Consider the following 20,000-nt stretch of genomic DNA (forward strand, 5'->3'; position numbering starts at 1 on the left):
TGCTTCGAGGAAGGGGTATGTCATGCCCACATTCTAACCCCCCCTCCTCCCCTCCCCTCCCCTCCCCTCCCCACCAGGCTTTCCTTATGTGCCAGGAATGTTCGTGGTTTGAACCTGACTCACGCGCGCTTGTGTGTGTGTGTGTGTTTTCTTGTTTGGTTGTGTTTGCGTATGGGAATCGGCATGCGTTTATGGACCCAAGCACGGTGATAAGGGTAACAGTGTTGTTTCATTTCGTCACAGAAAAACGCTTAACTTTATCAGAAGTTGTCTCCGTGGGTGTACCTGTATGTGTTTATATTTCTATACATGCTTGTCATCATACTTCGTGTGCAGATTTATACGCGTGTGAATCTCTTATCTTAATCGAAAATAACCTTAGGTGCGCCGTCTTTCGCTCGCCAAAGGTCATCACGAAGGAACGGCTTTGCGACCTTCTTCGCCGGCGACACCTGGCCCCTTGTTTGATTTAAAAGCGAGGTCACGGGAGAGGTCAGAGAGAGACAGAGAGGGAATAAGAGGGAAGAGGGTGGAGGAGGTGATGGTAAAAGGAGAGAGAGATTAGAAGAAAGGGAGAGTAAAAACGAGGAAGAGAGAGAGGGAGTGGGGGGAGGAGGGGGCGTGAGAGTATGAGGAAGGAGGAAGAGAAAGAGAGAGAGTGAGTAAAAAAAAATCAGTGTTTCGCAGGCGTGATACTTCTATAAACATTAAGTAGAGCCTGCACTCGTTTTTTAGCCTCTCTTCTTCTCTCTGGTCTCTCTCTCTCAGTCGCTCTGCTGGTGTTTTGTTGTTCTCTCCTCTCTCTCTCTCTCTCTCTCTCTCTCTCTCTCTCTCTCTCTCTCTCTCTCTCTCTCCTCCTCTCTCCTCTCTCTCTCTCTCTCTCTCTCTCTCTCTCTCTCTCTTCTCTTCTCTCTCTCTCTCTCTCTCTCTCTCTCTCTCTCTCTCTCTCTCTCTCCTCTCTCTCTCTCTCTCTCTCTCTCTCTCTCTCTCTCTCTCTCTCTCCACCACATACACCTCCACCCCACACAACACACAACACACACAACACACACACACAAGACACACACACACCAGCACACACACACACACCAAAGACACACACACACACACACAAAGACACACACACACACAAAGACACACACACACACAAAGACACACACACACACAAAGACACACACACACACAAAGACACACACACACACAAAGACACACACACACACAAAGACACACACACACACAAAGACACACACACACACACACACACACACACACACACACACACACACATTATGTGTATTATATTTATTCATGTTTGTATAAATTTTTCATATGTATTCCCTCCCTTTCTCCTACCTTCCTCTTGTTCTTCTGGTTCTTCCTCTCCCTCTTTCCCCACTTTCTCCCCATTCCCACTTTCTCCTTCCTTTCCCTCTCATTTTTTTTTCTCTCCCTTTCACCTCTCCTTCACCCTTTCTCTTCCTTACCTCCCTATTCCTTTCTCTATCCCTATCCCTCCCTCTCTCCTCGTATTCCTCTTTCTCTCGTCCCTTTTCCATCTTCCTCTCTTCCTTCTCCCATGCCTTCCCTTTCTCCTCTTCCTCTTCTCTCTTCCGTATCACACGCCGCTGCACCGTCTTCCTCAATTTCCTCTCCCCTTCCCTTCCCCGCTCTCCTGCCCACTCCCCATTCCCCTCTCGCTTCCCCTCTCCCCACTCCCCTCTTCCCTCTCCCCTCTTCCCCTCTCCCCTCTTCCCTCTCCCCTCTTCCCTCTCCTTACCCCTCCCCCGCTCCCCCTTTATACGTCCTTCATGCACTCGTATTGCGGCACACGTCGCGTTTGCAAAGCTAGTGATTATGCACTCTTTGCTGTTTTGCTATTGACACGCCACTTCCTAACGCTGTCGTGTGTGTGTGTGTGTGTGTGTGTGTGTGTGTGTGTGTGTGTGTGTGTGTGTGTGTGTTTCTCTGTCTATCTGTATGTGTGCGTGTGTGAACGTGTATTGTGTACATGTACCCACACATACATACCTGCATACATAAATATATATATACACATGTATACATACATACATATATATATATATATATATATATATATATATATATATATATATATATATATATATATATTATATATATATATATATATATATATATATATATATATATATATATATATATATATACATATATACATATATACATATATATTATATAGGCCCTCTCCCTTTAAGTATCAATCTTCCTCCCCGTCTCCCTTTCCTCCTCCCACATTCCCTTCTACATATATACGTTCATACATATACTCATACACACACACAATCCCCTTCCGCGCCCCCCCCCCCCGGGGTGGGGGTGTGTGCGTGTGCGTGTGCGTGTGCGTGCGCTCCCGCGCGCAACCCCGCCCCGCGTTGCTCATTCTGAAACGTCACCGGTCCGCTGTCGAAGGGAGGGTCTTCGTGACGCCTAATGATAATAATCCGCGGGTAACAGGGCAAGGATTACGGTTCTGAATGAAGTGACGCTTTTGTTTCAGAATTGGAAAGAAAATAAAAAGTAAGATCGCTCGGTCTTTCGCTTGATTAATGTATGTATGTTTTTTTTTTTTTTTTTTCTCCTCCTCCTCCTTTCCTCCTCCTCCTTCTCCTCCTCCTCCTTGACGTGACACCTCCGGACATGGAATGGAAGTTTGAATGAAGCGACGCTCTTATTTTCACTTTTTTTCGCTCTCTTTCTATTAATATATGTGTTTTTTTCATTATTCTTGCATTGACATGACACCTCGGATAACTTAGTCGGCGGGGAAAGTTTATTGAATAAGTTATAAGTTGTCTTTGCGTAATTTTTAATTCGTTTTTTTTTCTCTTTCTCTTATTTCCAGGTGAGTTGCTTGTCGGTGCGGAGGAAACAGAAGAGAAGAGAAGAGAAGAGAGGGAGAAGGTAAGGGACTAGAAAGAGGATGCGGAAGGGAGGAAAGGGATAAAGAGAAATGAAGGGAGGAAGAGAAATGGAGAAGAGGAAGGGAGAATGAGAGAGTGAGAGAGAGAGAGAGAGAGAGAGAGAGAGAAGGGGGGGGAGAAGGAGTTTGAGAGAATGATGCTAAATAAAAAAAATATATAAAAAAATAAAATAAAAATAAAAATAAATAAATAAAAAAAAAAACATAGGAAGGGAGAGAGAGAGATAGAGCGGATAACAGGTATATACGCAGCTGATCATCGCGGCGGCCGGCAAATTGTTGCGGTTTTATTGATTATCGGAAGTAAACCTGATCAAGCCGAGCCACTTACCGGTGTCCGCGACAACAGCTCTCCAGCGGCCGGAGCCTCCGCGCGATGCGGGGGGTTGGGGGGGGGGGGGGGCATTGCGGTGTTGAATCCCCCCCTCTTTTTTTTTTTTTTTCTTCTTCTTCTTCTTCTTCTTCTTCTTCTTCTTCTTCTTCTTCTTCTTCTTCTTCTTCTTTCCTCATCTGCCCCCTCCTCTTTATCATCTTCATCATCATCATTCTCTATCCTCTATCCTTTCTGGAGATGGAGCATATAACCCCAAGTTCCGTTTGTGTTTTTCTTTCTCTCTTTCTCTCTTTTTATCTTCCTCCTTCCCCTTTTCCTCCCCCCCCCCATCTCTCTCTCTCTCTCTCTCTCTCTCTCTCTCTCTCTCTCTCTCTCTCTCTCTCTCTCTCTCTCTCTCTCTCTCTCTCTCTCTCTGTCACTTTATTTTCCCTTTACGGACTTTTCATTTGTAATTTTTCCCGTCTTTCTCTTTTCTTTCATTATTCCTCCATCCCCCATTTTTTCTCATCATCTTTCCTGTTCTCTTTCCTTGTCTTCTTCCCCACTCCCGCTTTTCTCCTTGTTTTTTTTTCTCCATTTTTAATTTTTTTCCACTTTTGTTTGTTTCCTCCTCTCCTGTTTCCTGGATCCCATTTCTTCTTTTATCTTTCTCTTTCCCTTTTCCTTTTCATTTCCTTTACATTTTCATTTCTCTCTTTTGATTTTCCTTTTCTTTTTTTTTCCTTCCTCTCCCCTTTACTCTTACCTGGTTCCTTTTTTCCCTCTTTCCCTGTTCCCTTTGCTTTTTGGTTCCAGCTTATCTCCTTTTCCCTTTTACCTCCTTTTGTATATTCCTCTCTATTCTTTCCCCATTCACTTTCTCCATCTATCTATCTATCTATCTATCTATCTATTTTTCTTGTTCTCTCACTCTCCCCTTTCCTCTATCCTCTCTCACTCTCCCCTTTCCTCTGTCCTCTCGTTTTATTTATCTCTCTCTCTTTCCCTGTTTCTTCCGTCCCTTGATCAGTTACCAACCCCCCCCTCCCCCTCTCCCAACCCCTTCCCCTATCCCCGCCCTTTGTGTAAACCACCAATCAACGATTAGATGTCGCACGGAGGGAGGGGGGAGGGGGGAGGGGGGAGGGGGGAGGAAGCGGTGGGGGTAGGGGGGTGGGGTGGGGTACTTCGCCGACACGTGTTTGATAATGGGCCTGTTCGGGAGGGGGGTAGTGGGGAGAGGGAGGGTAGGATGAGAGGGCAAGGGGGGGGAGAGGATAGGAAGGAGGGATGGGAGGGAGGAGGGATGGTGGGACGGACCGGGTAGGGTAAGTCAGGCGGGGTAGGGGTGGGAAGGGAGGGTGGGAAGGGAGGCGGAGAAAGGGTTTGGGAAGAGGGAGGGAGGGAGGGAGGAACGAGGGACATAGGGTGGGAATGGAGGCGGAGAAGGGTTTGGGTAGAGGGAGGGAGGGAGGGAGGAAAGAGGGAGGAAGGGAACAACTTTGTCCGTGCTCGCTCTGGACATTTTAATCTCTCGCACGCACACCCACGCTCGCCGCGGGACCCTGTTGTTGCTCTCGTGGTTGCAAAGGGAGGGAGGGAGGGAGGGGACGGCGGGAGAAAGGGAATGGGAGAGGATAGATGAATGGTTTAATAGGGAAAACAGATTTGAGTGAGGGTGTGTGAGAGTGAGTGGGAGGGAGAACGAGAGAGAGGGAGATAGAAAAAAGAGAGAAGGGTTGAGAGGGAGAGGGAGGGGGAGAGAGAGAGAGAGAGAGAAAGGAGGGAGAGAGGGAGAGGTAAAAAAAAGAGAGAGAGAACGAAGGAGAAACAGTAGATAAAGAGAGAGTGAAAGTAAGAACACCCATAGCAACGCCTATCCCAGAATAGCGCGACAGCTCTCGTAAAAATGGAATCCTCCAATAGATTTATCGGCGAATGAGACATTGCCTTCCAGGGAGGGAACATGATCTAGAACGTATTCAGATTTTGGTTCTTCAGTGGAGGTTTTCTCCCCGGCCGCGAGACCCGCAACGTGTATTGGACGTCGTCTAAAAAGTATTCTGAAATATGCAAACAACCGAGGATCAGTATATTTGGCAGGGAGAAGAGGGAGAGGGAGAGGGAGAGAGAGAGGAAGAGGGAGAGGGAGAGAGAGAGAGGGAGATAGAGAGAGAGAGGGAGATAGGGAGAGAGAGGGAGATAGAGAGAGAGGGAGATAGAGAGAGAGAGGGAGATAGAGAGTGAGAGGGAGATAGAGAGTGAGAGAGAGAGAGAGGAAGAAGAAAGAGAAAAAAGAAAAGACAGAAGATAGAGAGATATGAACAGAAGCCAAACAATACCAACAGACAGACGTTCAGCCAAGAAACAACAAACAAACAAAGCGGGACACAGAGACACAGACAACGAAACAGAACTAAAGGAAGGACACAAGGACAAAGGCAGTTCCATTAAAAATAGATTAATTGGTGAATACAAGCAACGGGTCTTACGGTAGACGGAAAACAAGCAAGACCGAGGCACGTTAGCCATTTTTGTCCCACGGCGGTCGCTCGTGCCAGGCGGGGAGGAGAAAGAAACGTCGGGAATGGAAATTGAAATAGGAATAGAGAGGGAGAGAGAGAGAAGGATGGAAGTAGGAAGAGAGAGAGGGAGAGAGAGAGAGAGAGAGAGAGAGAGAGAGAGAGAGAGAGATTGAAGTAGGAGTAGAGAGAGAGAGAGAGAGAGAGAGAGAGAGAGAGAGGAAAATAAGTGAGAAAAGGCAATTAATGCAGAAAGGAAACGAAGTGGATGGCGAGAGAGATAATTATATAAATGGGAAAAGGCAAATAAGTGCAAAAGGAAGACGAAGTAAAAAGAGAGAGAGAGAGAGAGAGAGAGGGAGAGAGAGAGAGAGAGAGAGAGAGAGAGAGAGAGAGAGAGAGAGAGAGAGAGAGAGAGAGAGAGAGAGAGAGAGAGAATGAACTAAATGGCAAATAAGTGCAAAAGTAGACGAAGTGGATGGCGCTCCGGCTGAGTGTATGACTGTATAGTCGTATCCGCATGAATATCTCATGGAGTGTTATGGCAACCGGCCACAACATTACGCCACGGCCCTGATTTCTCTAACTCTGTCCACTTCGCTGCTTGCCGTCTGTCTGTCTGTCTGTCTTTCTGCTTGTCTGTTTCTTTCTTTCTCTTTCTTTCTTTTCCTTGTTTTTTTCTTTCGTTTTTTTTTTTTTTTTCTTTCTTTTTTTTTTGTCTGTGTTTCCGGGTTTGATTCGGTCCTTCTCGTGTTCTCCCGCGCTTTCTTTGTATTATCTTTTTTTTATCTTTAGTAGTCTTTTTCTCGTGTTTCTCATTCGTCTCTCGCGTAACCTGACTGTTTACCCCCCCCCCCCTCATATTTCGATTTCTCTCTTCTCTCTCTCTCTCTCTCTCTCTCTCTCTCTCTCTATATATATATATATATATATATATATATATATATATATATATATATATATATATGTATATATATATATATGTGTGTGTGTGTGTGTGTGTGTGTGTGTGTGTGTGTGTGTATACATATATATTCATATATATTCATATATATATATATATATATATATATATATATATATATATATATATATATATATATATAATACACAACACACATATACACATATATATATATGTATATGTATATATTTATATATATATATATATATATATATATATATATTTATATATATATATATATATATATATATATATATATATGTATGTATGTACACATATATATATATACTTACACACACACACACACACACACACACACACACACACACACACACACACACACACACACACACACACACACACACACACACACACACACACACACACACACATACACACACATACACACACATACACACACATACACACACACACACACACACACATACATACATACATACATACATACATACATACATATATTTTTTTTTCTTTTCTTTTCTTTCTTTTTTTCTTTTTCTTTTTTTTCCAACGGTATAGGCTCATGTTTGAGCCGCCGTGGTCACAGCATGATACTTAATTGTAGTTTTCATGTTGTGATGCTCTTGGAGTGAGTACGTGGTAGGGTCCCCAGTTCCTTTCCACGGAGAGTGCCGGTGGTACCTTTTAGGTAATCATTCTCTCTATTTATCCGGGCTTGGGACCAGCACTGACTTAGGCAGGCTTGCCCACCCAGTGGTTAGGTAGGCACGCACACACACACACACACACACACACACACACACACACACACACACACACACACACACACACACACACACACACACACACACACACACACACATCATCATCATCATCATCACTTTCTCCCATTTTCCTTCCTCCCCCTTGCCCTCTCCCCTCCTCCCCCACGCTCTCTCCCCTCCTCCCCCACGCGCTCTCCCTCCTCCCCCCTTCTCCCCCCTCCCCCCCTCCTGCCCACTCTCCGTTTAACAAGTTTAGGAGCCGTTGTGTGTCGGGCGTGGCGGGGTCGCATGCCGGCCGGGCGTCAAGTTTACCTGCGCGCCCCCCTCATTACCGTTTTGTACAGGTGGGCTCGTTTGTCCCCCGCGATTTATGGTGCTAAAAAAGTTTTTGCTGTTTGTTTTTTTAGTTTTTTTTTTCTCCTGGGGTTCGGTGGTTCGTTTGGTCCTGGCGAATCAAGTGGGAAGAAAGTGTTTTTTTTTTTATAATTCATGTGTAATTTATTAGTTTGGGTTTATATTTTTTTCCTTTGTTTTTTATCAAGGGTAGGGGACGAATTAAAAGGGGAAGGAGGTTTGTTGAGGGGTGGTTAGGGGGGTTGGAGTTTTGTCTCTCGTCGATGGTTATGATTTTTTCCCCGAGTTCTATCCCTCTGTCTGTTTATTTCTCTCTATCTATCTATCCCTCTATCTATCTCTTTCTCTCTTTCTCCCTCCCTCCCTCCCATCCCTCCCCTCTTTCCCCTTTCAAACCCTCCCATTCCCTCCCTTCCCTCCCTTCCCCATCCCTCCTTCTCTCGCCTCAATCACATGCCGTCCGAACAGACACAAAGACAGGTCCCCATAGACGAGAGAAGGGGGCGACTTATTCATTATCTGGATATCGGGCGGTGGACATGAGATAGCGCAAGATATAGAGCTCTCCTCCTCTCTCCCTCCTCTCCCCCTCTCCCTTTGCCTCCCCCCCCTTCTCCCTCCCTGGTCTTTCCCCCTTCCCCCTCCCGGCCTTTCCCCCTCCCTCCCTCCCTCTTCCCCTTTTGCTATCCCCTCCTCTCCTCCTCTACTACTCCCCTTCTCCCTCTTCCTTTGCTTCTCTCCCTCCCCCACTCCCTGGCCTCACTCCCTCCCCCTTTTCCGTCATTGTTTTCTATGCCTATGGTTTCCTTTTTTAAATGACTATAAGGCCTAAAAACAGAAAAATCACAAGTAAGTGAAATGTGGCACCCACGGCCCGTAGAGTTTTCTTCTTTTTTCCCCTTCTGCTTCGGCATCTTCGTCTTCTTCGTTTTCTTTCTTTCTTATTTTTTATTCGTTTTCTCCTTATTATATTTGTATTCATAATCCTTTTTTCTCTATCTCTTTTTCTGCACTATTGTTTTATGTGGATTTGTCATTATCATTATCATGCTTCAATTATTACTTCCCCTGCAGTTATTGTAATGATAATTACACTAATAGAAATAATACGAGTTATAATAGTAATAATGACAAGAATAATGATAGTAGTAATGATAGTATTGATGATGTTGATTTTGAAAATGATATTGTTTACAGAAAACGCAACAAAGCCTTTGAAAAGAAGGCAAAAGACGAAATTGGGGGAGGGGAAGAGGAGGGGGATGGAGAGGGAGGGGGAAATGGGGAGGGAAAGTGGAGGGGGCATTGGAGAGGGGAGGAAGAGGAAGGGGGAGAGGGTATAGAGACTTCGGGTTAAGGGAAGGGGAAGGGGTAGGGAGAAGGGAGGGGAAGGGCGAGGAATAAGAGGCGACCCAATCACCAGTAATTATTCATAATGAAAGTGGAGAGCTCGGTCGTTCAATACGCTACTCGTCGCTCGCAGCCAGAGAGCGAGAGTTCCTTGGGGGGGGGGGGGTCTAAACGCAGCCTGGTGTGTCCGTTCCGACGAGTGGTCTTTTCTTGGTGAGTGGCGAGTGGGCTCTCTATCTCTATATCTTTCTATCTCTCCATCTCTCCTCTCGTTCTTTTTCGCCCTCCCCTCCCTCTCCTCTCTCTCTCCTTTCTCTCCCCTCTCCTCTCCTCTCCTCCTCCTCTCCTCTCCTCTCCTCTCCTCTCCTCTCTCCTCTCTCCTCTCTCCTCTCTCCTCTCTCTCTCTCTCTCTCTCTCTCTCTCTCTCTCTCTCTCTCTCTCTCTCTCCTCTCTTTCTTGCTCGCCCCCCCTTCTCTCTCTCTCTATCTATCTTTTTCTCTATCTCTGTCTCCTTATCTCTCTGTATATGTGCATGTGTGTGTGTCGCGCGCATATGCGCGTTTGTATGTTTGTGTTTCTATGTATATATTTCATTCATTTTTCTATTTTGGCTGAATCATTGATTGCATTCAGAACCAAATTATTTGTTAAACACTTCAAGTAAGTGAAGAAGGTAAGCGGAGAGAGGGAAATTAATGATAGTCTTTTTAAGTCGAGAGGAAAGTGCAGTTTGAAACACTACTTAGCATTAAATGATTTGTCTTAATTTAGACGCGACAATTATAAGGGGTTCGTGACAGTTGTCGCCGCCCCCCCCCCCTCCCCGAACAAAAACTGCGGATGGCCAGCCGAGGCGAGAGTGATAGCTCTCTTGCTTTTCCCTGTTGTTTCGGCGCTGTTTGCCCTCTGTGGGAGTAGGTAAAGTCCTGTAGATTAACTGGTTCATATTCCCCGCTCAGGCTTATGTGCGTGTGTGCGCGTGTGTACGGATGTAGTACAGCTGCGCCCGCTGCTCGCCCGGCGTCGCTCCGGACTACTATCGCCTGCTTCACGCGCGACGAAACCCTGTCGGGGCTCCTACCCCTTGGGCGTCGGGCAACCGTGTGAGCTTCGTGGGGATGCCCGCTCGTAGCCGAGGAGTGCGTAAGCCGCCCTCGGTCCCTGTGGGCGCGCGACAGAAGCCTTTGGCCGAGAAAGCGGGCGGGAAGATCCCCTGGGGCCGGCGGCGGGGCGCGGAAATGTGACCCTTACGGCGCACGGGCCATGTTGTTTACACGTTGCCAGGCAACCCGGGACGCCGTCGCCCAGGCAGCGCGAGCGCCACACGGCCTCGCACCTGCACTCCTCGCACACGTGTTTCCGCCCACCGCCCACACCTGTCTCGCCCCACGCAGCTGTCCTTGCGTTACTCGGGCGGGCGACGCGATTCACGGGCGGCCGGGAGAGAAGAGGCAAGGTGACAGTGCCGAGGCCATGTGGCAGCACGCCCACTGGAGTCGCGGGGCCGCCCACCTCCGCCTGCAGCACACGGGCTTCAACGCCCATACCTGCAGGACTGCTGTTGCTGCCGCCGCCGCTGTGTTACCGTACGTACCGAAGGCACCACGCCCCTCATACAGCACTCTCACCAGGCCGTGCCTTCGTCAGCGTGGCTCACGCCCGTCGGGAACAAGGCGTTTATCACCCGCGCCCATCCTCCTCCCCTTTCTCTCATTCGCATCTCCCTCGGCGCTTCTCGCTTTATCTCTCGTTCTGTGTATCATGCACCTTCCCTTTTGTCATTTGTCACCATTGTTACCATCACCACCGTCATCTTCATCATCACCATTATTATCACCGTCGTCCTTCGCGGGCAGTGATTTTGCCTTCTGCGACCCAGTGAAGGGAATACGTGTCGGATGTTGCTTGTGTTGACGTGCTTGCGGCCCTTAGTACACTCGCGGATCATGTGTTGGTATGCGTGCGCGACTAGTGTGTGTGTGTGTGTGTGTGTGTGTGTGTGTGTGTGTGTGTGTGTGTGTGTGTGTGTGTGTGTGTGTGTGTGTGTGTGTGTGTGTGTGTGTGTGAATGAGAGAGAGAGAGAGAGATTGTGTTTGTGTGCTAGTGACATTGAAGACACCAAAAGGAAAAAAAAAACCACTATATAGTAAAAGAATTGTTAAAAGTGGAATACAACAGATCAAGTATGATTTTGAAACTGTAGTCTCGCCTTTCACTAAACCTCCGCTGTTTTTTTTTTCTGCGCTGATAGTTTCGATGGACATATTTTTGTGTCTGTCAGTCTGTTTCCATGTGAGGTTTGTATTTATGCCGTAAATATCCGTATCCATGAGCGTATGCGTGTTTATGCACCTTTGTTAATAGGTATGCGTATTTGAACGCCCGTCGCCGCGTGCCTTCTTGCCTGCGTTGCATGCATGTACGCAGAGACGTGCAAGGGCCTGTCGCTTCATTAGTGCCAGACTTCGGAGACGGACGTCGTGTCACTGACAAATGTTCCCGACGGTAATTACAGCCGCAACGTGACATTAGTGTCGTAGCCGCGTCCGCTGCTGTGTTTGCCCTTCGTTAATTTGTCACCCGAGTGTTGTTGCGAGGAGGAGTGTGGTTGTTGAGGGGGTGGGGAGGGGAGGAGGGAGGGAGAGGAGGAGGTGTTGTAGGTGGAGTTACGAGAGCACTCGCGGAGGTAGGGGCGTCGGAAGCACCGTTCGTTGTAGGTGGTCGTCATTAGCATTGTCTTATTATTATTGTTATTTTTTTCTTGTTTCTATTACTGTTGTTGTTGTTAGCAGTAGTAGTAGTAGTAGTAGTAGTATCATTAATTGTTTTTATTAATTATTATTGATATGGAAATAGTTGTTGTTGTTATTATTACTGTTGTTGTTATTATTATTATTATTATTATTATTATTATTATTATTATTATTATTATTATTATTGGTGTTGTTATTTTTAGATGTTATTATTAATGTTACTGTTATTATTATTGTTATGATTATTTTATTATTTATACTACTACTACCATTATTATTATTATTATTATTATTACTATTACTATTATCATTATTATTATAATTTTTATTGTTGTTTTTGCTTTTGTTGTTATTATTATTATTGTTGTTATTTGTTATTATTATTATTATTATTATTATTATTATTATTATATTGATTATTAATTATTTTTATTATTATTATCCTTTTTTATATTATAGTTATTACTATTGTAATTAGTGTTCTTCTGTTGATTACGAGAACTGTAATGTTATGGTGATAATGGAAAGGTGATGCTCGTGATTGAGGCTGAGATCATAAGTGATTGCATGAGAAGGGAACTGGCGTTGGCGATTGCAACCAGCATGACTGACTGACGTTTTTTTCGTTCCAGTGTGATGATGAGTGAGGGCGGCGGAGCGGAGGTGCGCGGAGAAGGCGGCGTGGGAGGCGAGGCCGCCCGCGCGCCCGCGGTGCGACAGGCGTGGCTGCACCACCACCACGAGAAGCATCCTCAGGACCACCAGCACTTGACCCACGAGGCAGAGGAGGAGGAGGAGGAGGAGGAGGAAGAGGAAGAAGAGGAGGAGGAGGAGGAGGAGGAAGAAGACGAAGAGGAAGAGGAGGAGGAGGAGGAAATGGGCGAGGAAGAGGAGGAGGAGGGTGAGGAGGAGTCCGCTGGCGCGGGCGGCGGCGGCGAGGTGGTGGTGGTGGGCGGCGGCGGCGCCACGACGCTGTACAGCCGCGAGGACGGCGCGACGGTGCTGGAGGCGGCCGACGGGACCACGACGGTGCTGCGGCCGCGCTCGCTGCCGCCCGCACAGCGCCTCACGGTGACGGTGGAGGGCGGCGAAGGCGGCGTGGTGGCGGCCGAGGGCGTGACGGCCATCGTGGACGGCCAGGCGGGCACGGCTACGCTGGTCGAGGGCGCCGAGGTGGTGCGCACGCTCGCCGTGTCCTACGCCACGCCCATCCTGCACCACGTGTTCCTGCAGGCCGCCCCCGCTTCCACAGCCGCCACGGCCACCGCGCACGCCCACACCGCGCTCCTACACTCCTCCCACACGCCCGCGAACCCCCAGGCGCCCCCACCGCCCCCAAGGAGGCCGCCCACCATTCTCTCCACCGCCACGCCCATCATTCTGCAGGCGGCGAGGGCGGCCGGCAAGGTGAGAACGTGGGCGTTTGCGCTCTCTGTTTTGTTGCCATCTGTCCTTTCTCTCTCCTTTCCTTCCTCTCTCTGTCCTTGCTTACTCTTTCTCCTCGCTTCTGCCACGCCTCTTTCCGCCCCCGCTTGCTCCGCCCTCCTCGTTCTTTCTGCTTATTCTTTTTTTCTTTCTTCTCTCTTCTTTCCTTCAGCTTTCCGCCTCTGCTCGTCTTTCTCCTCTCTCTTTTCCTTCCTTCTTTCTCCTTTCTTTTATATTTCTTTCGGTCTTCCTCTTCCATCTTCTCCTCTCCTCTCCTAATCCGTCTCACTCTTCTTCTTTCCTCTCCTCTCCTCTCCTCTTTCCGTCTCTCTCCTCCTCCTCTCCTCTCCTCTTTCCGTCTCTCTCCTCCTCCTCTCCTCTCCTCTTTCCGCCTCTCTCTTCCTCCTCTCCTCTCCTCTTTCCGTCTCTCTCCCCCTCCTCTCCTCTCCTCTCGCCTCCTCCCGCCTCCTCTCCTTCCCTCTCCCCTCCTCTCGCCTCCTCTCCTTCCCTCTCTCCGCCCAACCCATGCTGTTCCCAGTCCTCTCTCGTTTGCCTTTCTCCCCCAGTCCACGAGACGAGAACGAGGATAAAAGGGAGAAGCCAGCGAAAAAGTGATGGCAATAAAGTACATAATGCGCATCACTTTGTCGTGCGTTCGGAGGGAGAGAGAGGCAAGGGTAGAGGAGGGAACGAAAAGAACGGGAAGGAATGAAGGGGGAAGGGAAGGGGGGGAGAGGGGAAGGGAAGGAAAGGGGGAGAGAAATGGGGAGATAACTGAGGAGAAGCGAGAGGAGACGGAAGAGAAAGGAAGGGAAGGGATGAGAAGAAAGGAGAGGAAAGGGAAGAGAGCTGAGGAGAAGGGAGAGAAGAGGAAAGGGAGAAGAAGTGGAGAGAAGTGTGAGGATGCAAAGAGGATCAGTGGAAGGAATGAAATAGAGGGGAAAAGATGGAAGGAATGAAAGGGAGGGAAAAAAAATGGAAGGAATGGAGAGAATTGGTGGAAAGGAATTGGAAAGGAATGGAAATAGAATAAAAAGAATAGAGGGAAGGGAAGAGAACGGACATGAGTTGAAGAAAGAAAGTAAAGGGAAGAATAGTAAAGAAGAAAAAACGAATAAAAAAGAACAGGAAAGTATACATGAAGTGAGTAAAGAAAAGCGAAGAGAAGGGAAAGGGAAAAGTCAGAACAATAGGACGGGCCACGCTGACAGCAAAGTGTGTGCGTATGTAAGTAAGCGGAGGAAGCGCGTAAGGGTGTGTGTGTGTGTAAGGAGGAAGCGCGTAAGTGTCTGTGTGTGTAAGTAAGGAGGAAAAGCGTAAGTGTGTGCGTATGTAAGTAAGCAGAGGAAGAGCGTAAGGGTCTGTGTGTGTAAGTAAGGAGGAAGCGTGTAAGTGTCTGTGTCTGCGTGTGCGTGTGCGTGTGTGGGTGTGTCTACTCCACAAGGTATGCACATCGATAGACGACCAATCATCGTCGAGGGACCGGTAAATTGACGCTTCCGATTGGTCGCCTCTGGAGGGTCCCAGCCGGCGGGGGGAAGGGGAGGGGGGGTGGAGGGTTACCTGTCGAGGGGGAAAGGGAGGGGAGGGGGGTTACCTGTCGAGGGGGAAGGGGAGGGGGGAGGGGGGTTACCTGGCGAGGGGGAGGGGAGGGGAGGGGGGTTACCTGTCGAGGGGGAAGGGGAGGGGGGAGGGGGGTTACCTGGCGAGGGGGAAGGGATAAGGGTGGGGTTTCGGTGGTTGGTTGGGGGGATGACGATGGTAATGGTAATGGTAATGGCGAGGACGGGGTTGGGGCGGGTATGGTGGTGGTGATAGTGATGATGGTGATTCTCGGGGGCTTTACACTGAATGATGGTGATGTTGTTTCGATGGGTATGATAATGGTGATGATAAGGGGTAGGGCTGGCATGGTAATGGTGATGGTGATGAAAGTAACGCTGATAAGGATGGGGTTTTTGGAGGGGAGAGTAAATTATTAGTCATCGAGTTTGGATTTGGGGGAAAGGATGGTGATGACGATGATGATGGTGATGATGAGGAAGACGATGATGGCGGTGAAGAGAGAAGGTGATGAGGGGGATAGGGGAGTGGGGAGGGGGGGGAGGATAATAGAGGTATGGATGGAGTAGGAAGATGAGGGCGAAGAGGGGGGCGGGGAGGGGGGAAGCAGGGAACTGAAGGGGAAGGGGGAGTAATAGGGAATAAAGAAACATGAAAATAAAAAGATAGAGAAGGGGAGATGTGGAGGACGGACACCGGCGGAGGAAGAGGAGGAAGAGAAGAAGAGAGCGAGAGTAGGAGAATGTGAAGGAGAATGACAAGAGTCAGAAATAGATACAGGACAAAGGCAATGAGAAGGGGGACAGAAAGGAAAAGAGAGAATAAGAAGGAAAGAGAGGAGGAGGGGAGAGGAGAGCGCGAGTGGTAGATTAGGCAGGTAAACACGGAGGTAGAGAGAGAACGTTAGGATGTGAGTGTGTGTGTGTGTGTGTGTGTGTTTCTGTGTGTGTGTGTGTGTGTGTGTGTGTGTTTCTGTGTGTGTGTGTGTGTGTGTGTGTGTGTGTGTGTTTTGTGTGTGTGTGTGTGTGTGTGTGTGTGTGTGTTTCTGTGTGTGTGTGTGTGTGTGTGTGTGTGTGTGTGTGTGTGTGTGTGTGTGTGTGTGTGTGTGTGTGTGTGTGTGTGTGTGTGTGTGTGTTTGTGTGTGTGTGTGTGTGTGTTTCTGTGTGTGTGTGTTTCTGTGTGTGTGTGTGTGTGTGTGTGTGTGTGTCTGTGTAGGTGTAGGTGTGTAGGTGTGCGTATAATTGTGGTGGAGGCTGTGAGCGTGTGCGTCAGCGTGTGCGTGTGTATCCGTCTCCCTGTGTGTAAGAAGCTCTCGAGTGATAAGAGGTTTTGAGCGATAAGAGATACTCGTTGCCACGAATATGGACTGTGAGGTGAAGCGTTTTCCTCGCGAGTTTTCCTCTTCTTGTTTGTGTACACTTTTTTTTTTCATTTTTTAGGCCTTTATTTTGTTTCTTGTGTTTGTTGTTGTTTTTTTCTTATCGGAAACTTGCATTTCTTTCCCTAATTTATCCGTATTTCGTATTGTTCTTCATTACTTACTGAATAAAATTGTCCTTTTGTCGAACAAATATCTCGTGTTTCTGTAATAGAGTAAAATGTTTCCTTTTTTTATTTCGTTTATAGTCCATTATGATCTGATTATCTATCTGCATGTCTGGATATCTGTCCATCTTGCGACCCCATTTTTCTTTCTCTCTTTTCCTTTCCTTCACTTTCTCTCTCTCTCTCTTTCTCTCTTTCTCTTTCTCTCCTTTCCTTTCCTTCACTTTCTCTTTCTCTCTCTCTCTCTCTCTCTCTCTCTCTCTCTCTCTCTCTCTCTCTCTCTCTCTTTTCTCTTTCTCTTTTTCTCTCTTTCTCTCCTCTCTCTCTCTCTCTCTCTCTCTCTCTCTCTCTCTCTCTCTCTCTCTCTCTCTCTCTCTCTCTCTTTCTCTCTCTCTCTCTCTTTTTTTCTCTCTCTTTTTCTTTCTCTTTTTCTCTCTCTCCTCTCCTCTCTCTCTCCTCTCTCTCTCTCCCTCCCTCCCTCCCTCCCTCCCTCCCTCCCTCCCTCCCTCCCTCCCTCCCTCCCTCCATCGCCATTCCCAGGTTAAGCCGCTGCTCTACCTCCCTTCACCGACACCCACATAACATTAGTGCGCGTGTATGCCTATGTATTAAACGCGCACGCACAGGCGCACACCCACGCGGACACACGAAAAATGCTCACAGGCATATACATACTTTTTTTTTTTTTTTTTTTTTACATTCCTCTGTCTATTCTTCAATTTCGTTTGCAATGGCCTTCGCCCGAGGAATGCAGCCAACGCTGTAATGCATTCCTCATCACCTTGAAGACCATCCTCCCTCCCCACCCCCTCCCCCTTCCTCCTGCGTATTTCCCCAATCCCCCTCCTATCCACATCCCCTCCTCTCTCTCTCTCTCTCTCTCTCTCTCTCTCTCTCTCTCTCTCTCTCTTCTCTTTCTCTCTTTCTCTCTTTCTCTCTTTCTCTCTCTTTCTTCTCTCTCCTCTCTCTCTCTCTCTCTCTCTCTCTCTCTCTCTCTCTCTCTCTCTCTCTCTCTCTCTCTCTCTCTCTCTCTCTCTCACTCTCTCCATTCTCCTCCTCCCCTCTTATTCCATCTCCACCCCTCCACTCCTCTCTCCTTCCGTCCCCTCCCCTCCTATCCCCTCCTCTCACCTCCGCTCCTCTTCGCACCTACTGAGGTTATCCATCTCCACCTCCCTCCCCTCCCTCCCCTCCCTCCCCTCCCTCCCCTCCCTCCCCTCTCTTATCCTTCAGGACCCAAGTGTCGTCGTAGGATTTATGAGCCTTTGGAATCCCTCGTTTAGGATTCCAGATTGACCTGTCGCGTTTAGTGTGTGTGTGTGTGTGTGTGTGTGTGTGTGTGTGTGTGTGTGTGTGTGTGTGTCTGTGCGTGTCTGAGTCTGCGTTGACTTGTTTATTTATTTATATAGTAATTCTCTCTCTCTCTCTCTCTCTCTCTCTCTCTCTCTCTCTCTCTCTCTCTCTCTCTCTCTCTCTCTCTCTCTCTCTCTCTCTCTCTCTCTCTCTCTCTCTCTCTCTCCTTCTCTCCCTCTCCCCTCTCTCCCTCTCTCTCTCTCTATCTCGCGAATGCCCGTGATGATGCCATTCATTAAATTCATTCATGCATCATTCATTTGCATTTTACTCACCCGTCCATGTGTGATTCATTAACCTGGTCAATTAAGGTGCGTCTGGGGAGTGGGGGGCGAGTGGGTGGAGGGGGAATGGAGAGAGAAGAGAGAGAGAGAGAGAGAGAGAGAGAGAGAGAGAGAGAGAGAGAGAGAGAGAGAGGGGGAGAGAGAGAGAGAGAGAGAGAGAGAGATGGAGAGGGAGAGGGAGAGGGAGAGAGAGTTAGAGATAGGGGAAAACCGTATACTAAACCTGTCAGCAGTCAATAAGCGTTCTATCAAATTGCAACTCCCAACTTCCTTGCATTAATGTTGCGCTCGAGCATAAAATTGACTTGGATAAAACGTAAACTTCGTAATATATAAACTTTGACCTTGTCTTTAGCATACCTTGATTCGGGTGTTAACATGTCTTGCACATTGCTGCAATTGCTCACTGTGATTATGCAATATCTTGTTCATACATTAAGTTTGCAAGTTCGTGCGTTGCTTCTCTGACCGAGGAATTGGGAAAGGAATTTTCTTGTTTTTTCGCACTCGAATCAATTTGCTAGTCGGTTCGTAATATATATTGCTAATTGCTGTTGCAGTATCGCGGAAAGAGCGAATTTTTTTTTAGCGTTTATGAGTTTTGTGAGACTGTGACTGATTTATTTATTTATTTTGTCTCTTTGTCTTTATTTATTTCGTCTGTTTTCATTAATTTCCTTCAATTACCCTTCATTATTGTTTATGTTTACGTAGGAAACGTTCCCTCCGAATTCTGAAACGTTTTCGAGTATAAACATTTTCGACTTTTATTTCCCCATAAAAGACCGCGTGTTAACAAAGTCGTTTCATCTTCATATATTGTTTATACTTTGGGAAAAAGGGGTTGGCCGGGTCACGTGCGGGAGAGGGGGGGGGGGGGGGGGGGGGGGGGTAATTTGTATTCTTGTTTTTATATAATTTTGACTTATTGTCTAATGTTGCTTTTTATTATTTTGTGCTTGTGTTTTATGATTTTGTGGTGGTTTTATTTTATCTTATCACTGTTTTACGTTTTATTGTTATTTTTGTTTTATTTATCTATTATGTGGGTGTCATTTTCCCTCTTCATTTTTTATGCGCTCTCTTCCTGTATAGTTAATTGTTGTTGTTGAAATTATCATGTTTTCTCCGTCATGTTTTTTTTTTTTTTTTTTTTTTTTTTTTTTTGGTATCGTCGCCATTGGTTGCCATTAGTGTAATCAATATTGTTATACGTCATAAGGCCGGTGTTTCAGCCTGACTTTTTTTTTTTCTTTTTCACGTTAACAGCGATACGAGCATTCGCCCCTGCACCTCTTCCCTTCCTTGTCTCGGGCCTTCTCTCTCCCCGCTCGCGATATTCTGCTCCTCTTTTCTTCTCTCGCCCTTTGCTGTCTCCTCCCCCTTCTTCCGTGTATGTTTCTCTCTTTCTTTCTTTCTTTCTTTCTTTCTCTCTCTCTTTCTCTCTTTCTCTCTCTCTTTCTCTCTCTCTCTCTCTCTCTCTCTCTCTCTCCCTCCTCTCTCTCCCCTTCTCCCCCCTTCTTTCCCCTCCCCCGTCTAGCCTCCCCCACCCCCGCCTCTCCCCTCGCACGTGCATGCGTTCCCGCTTGCCGATTATAATGTCCGGTAAAACAGGTAATTTTCGCGGAGTCGAAGTTCGATCACTCTCTGGCCGGCTGTTGCAAGCTGTGCGGGGAGGGGGGGAAGGGGGGGGATAAGGGGCTCTTACGGTTATGGCTCTCTCTTGCACGCACGCACTCGTCTCGTTTTCCCTTCTCTGTCTTTTATTCTCGTTTCTCTTTGCTGCTTTGTCTGTCTGTTTGTTGTTGCGTGTGTTTTTCTTACTACTGTCTCTGCTCGTTTCCCCTCATTTTTTTGTGTGTGTTTATT

General features: G+C 47.4%; 1 protein-coding gene across 6 annotated transcripts in view; it reads left to right on the forward strand.

The window, feature by feature from the left end:
• The window catches only part of LOC119579480 (forkhead box protein M1-like), a 112,629-nt gene that overhangs the window by 69,180 nt on the left and 23,449 nt on the right, over window positions 1-20,000 (forward strand). For all 6 annotated transcript variants that reach the window (XM_037927323.1, XM_037927324.1, XM_037927322.1 and 3 more), the window contains one exon: window positions 12,594-13,368. In XM_037927323.1, the coding sequence (XP_037783251.1) occupies window positions 12,598-13,368 (771 nt within the window). In that variant the 5' untranslated portion in view covers window positions 12,594-12,597. The remainder of the gene's footprint in view (window positions 1-12,593; window positions 13,369-20,000) is intronic.

This window comes from Penaeus monodon, chromosome 12 (assembly GCF_015228065.2).
Source record: "Penaeus monodon isolate SGIC_2016 chromosome 12, NSTDA_Pmon_1, whole genome shotgun sequence".
In the NCBI taxonomy this organism is placed as follows: Eukaryota; Metazoa; Arthropoda; class Malacostraca; order Decapoda; family Penaeidae; genus Penaeus; species Penaeus monodon.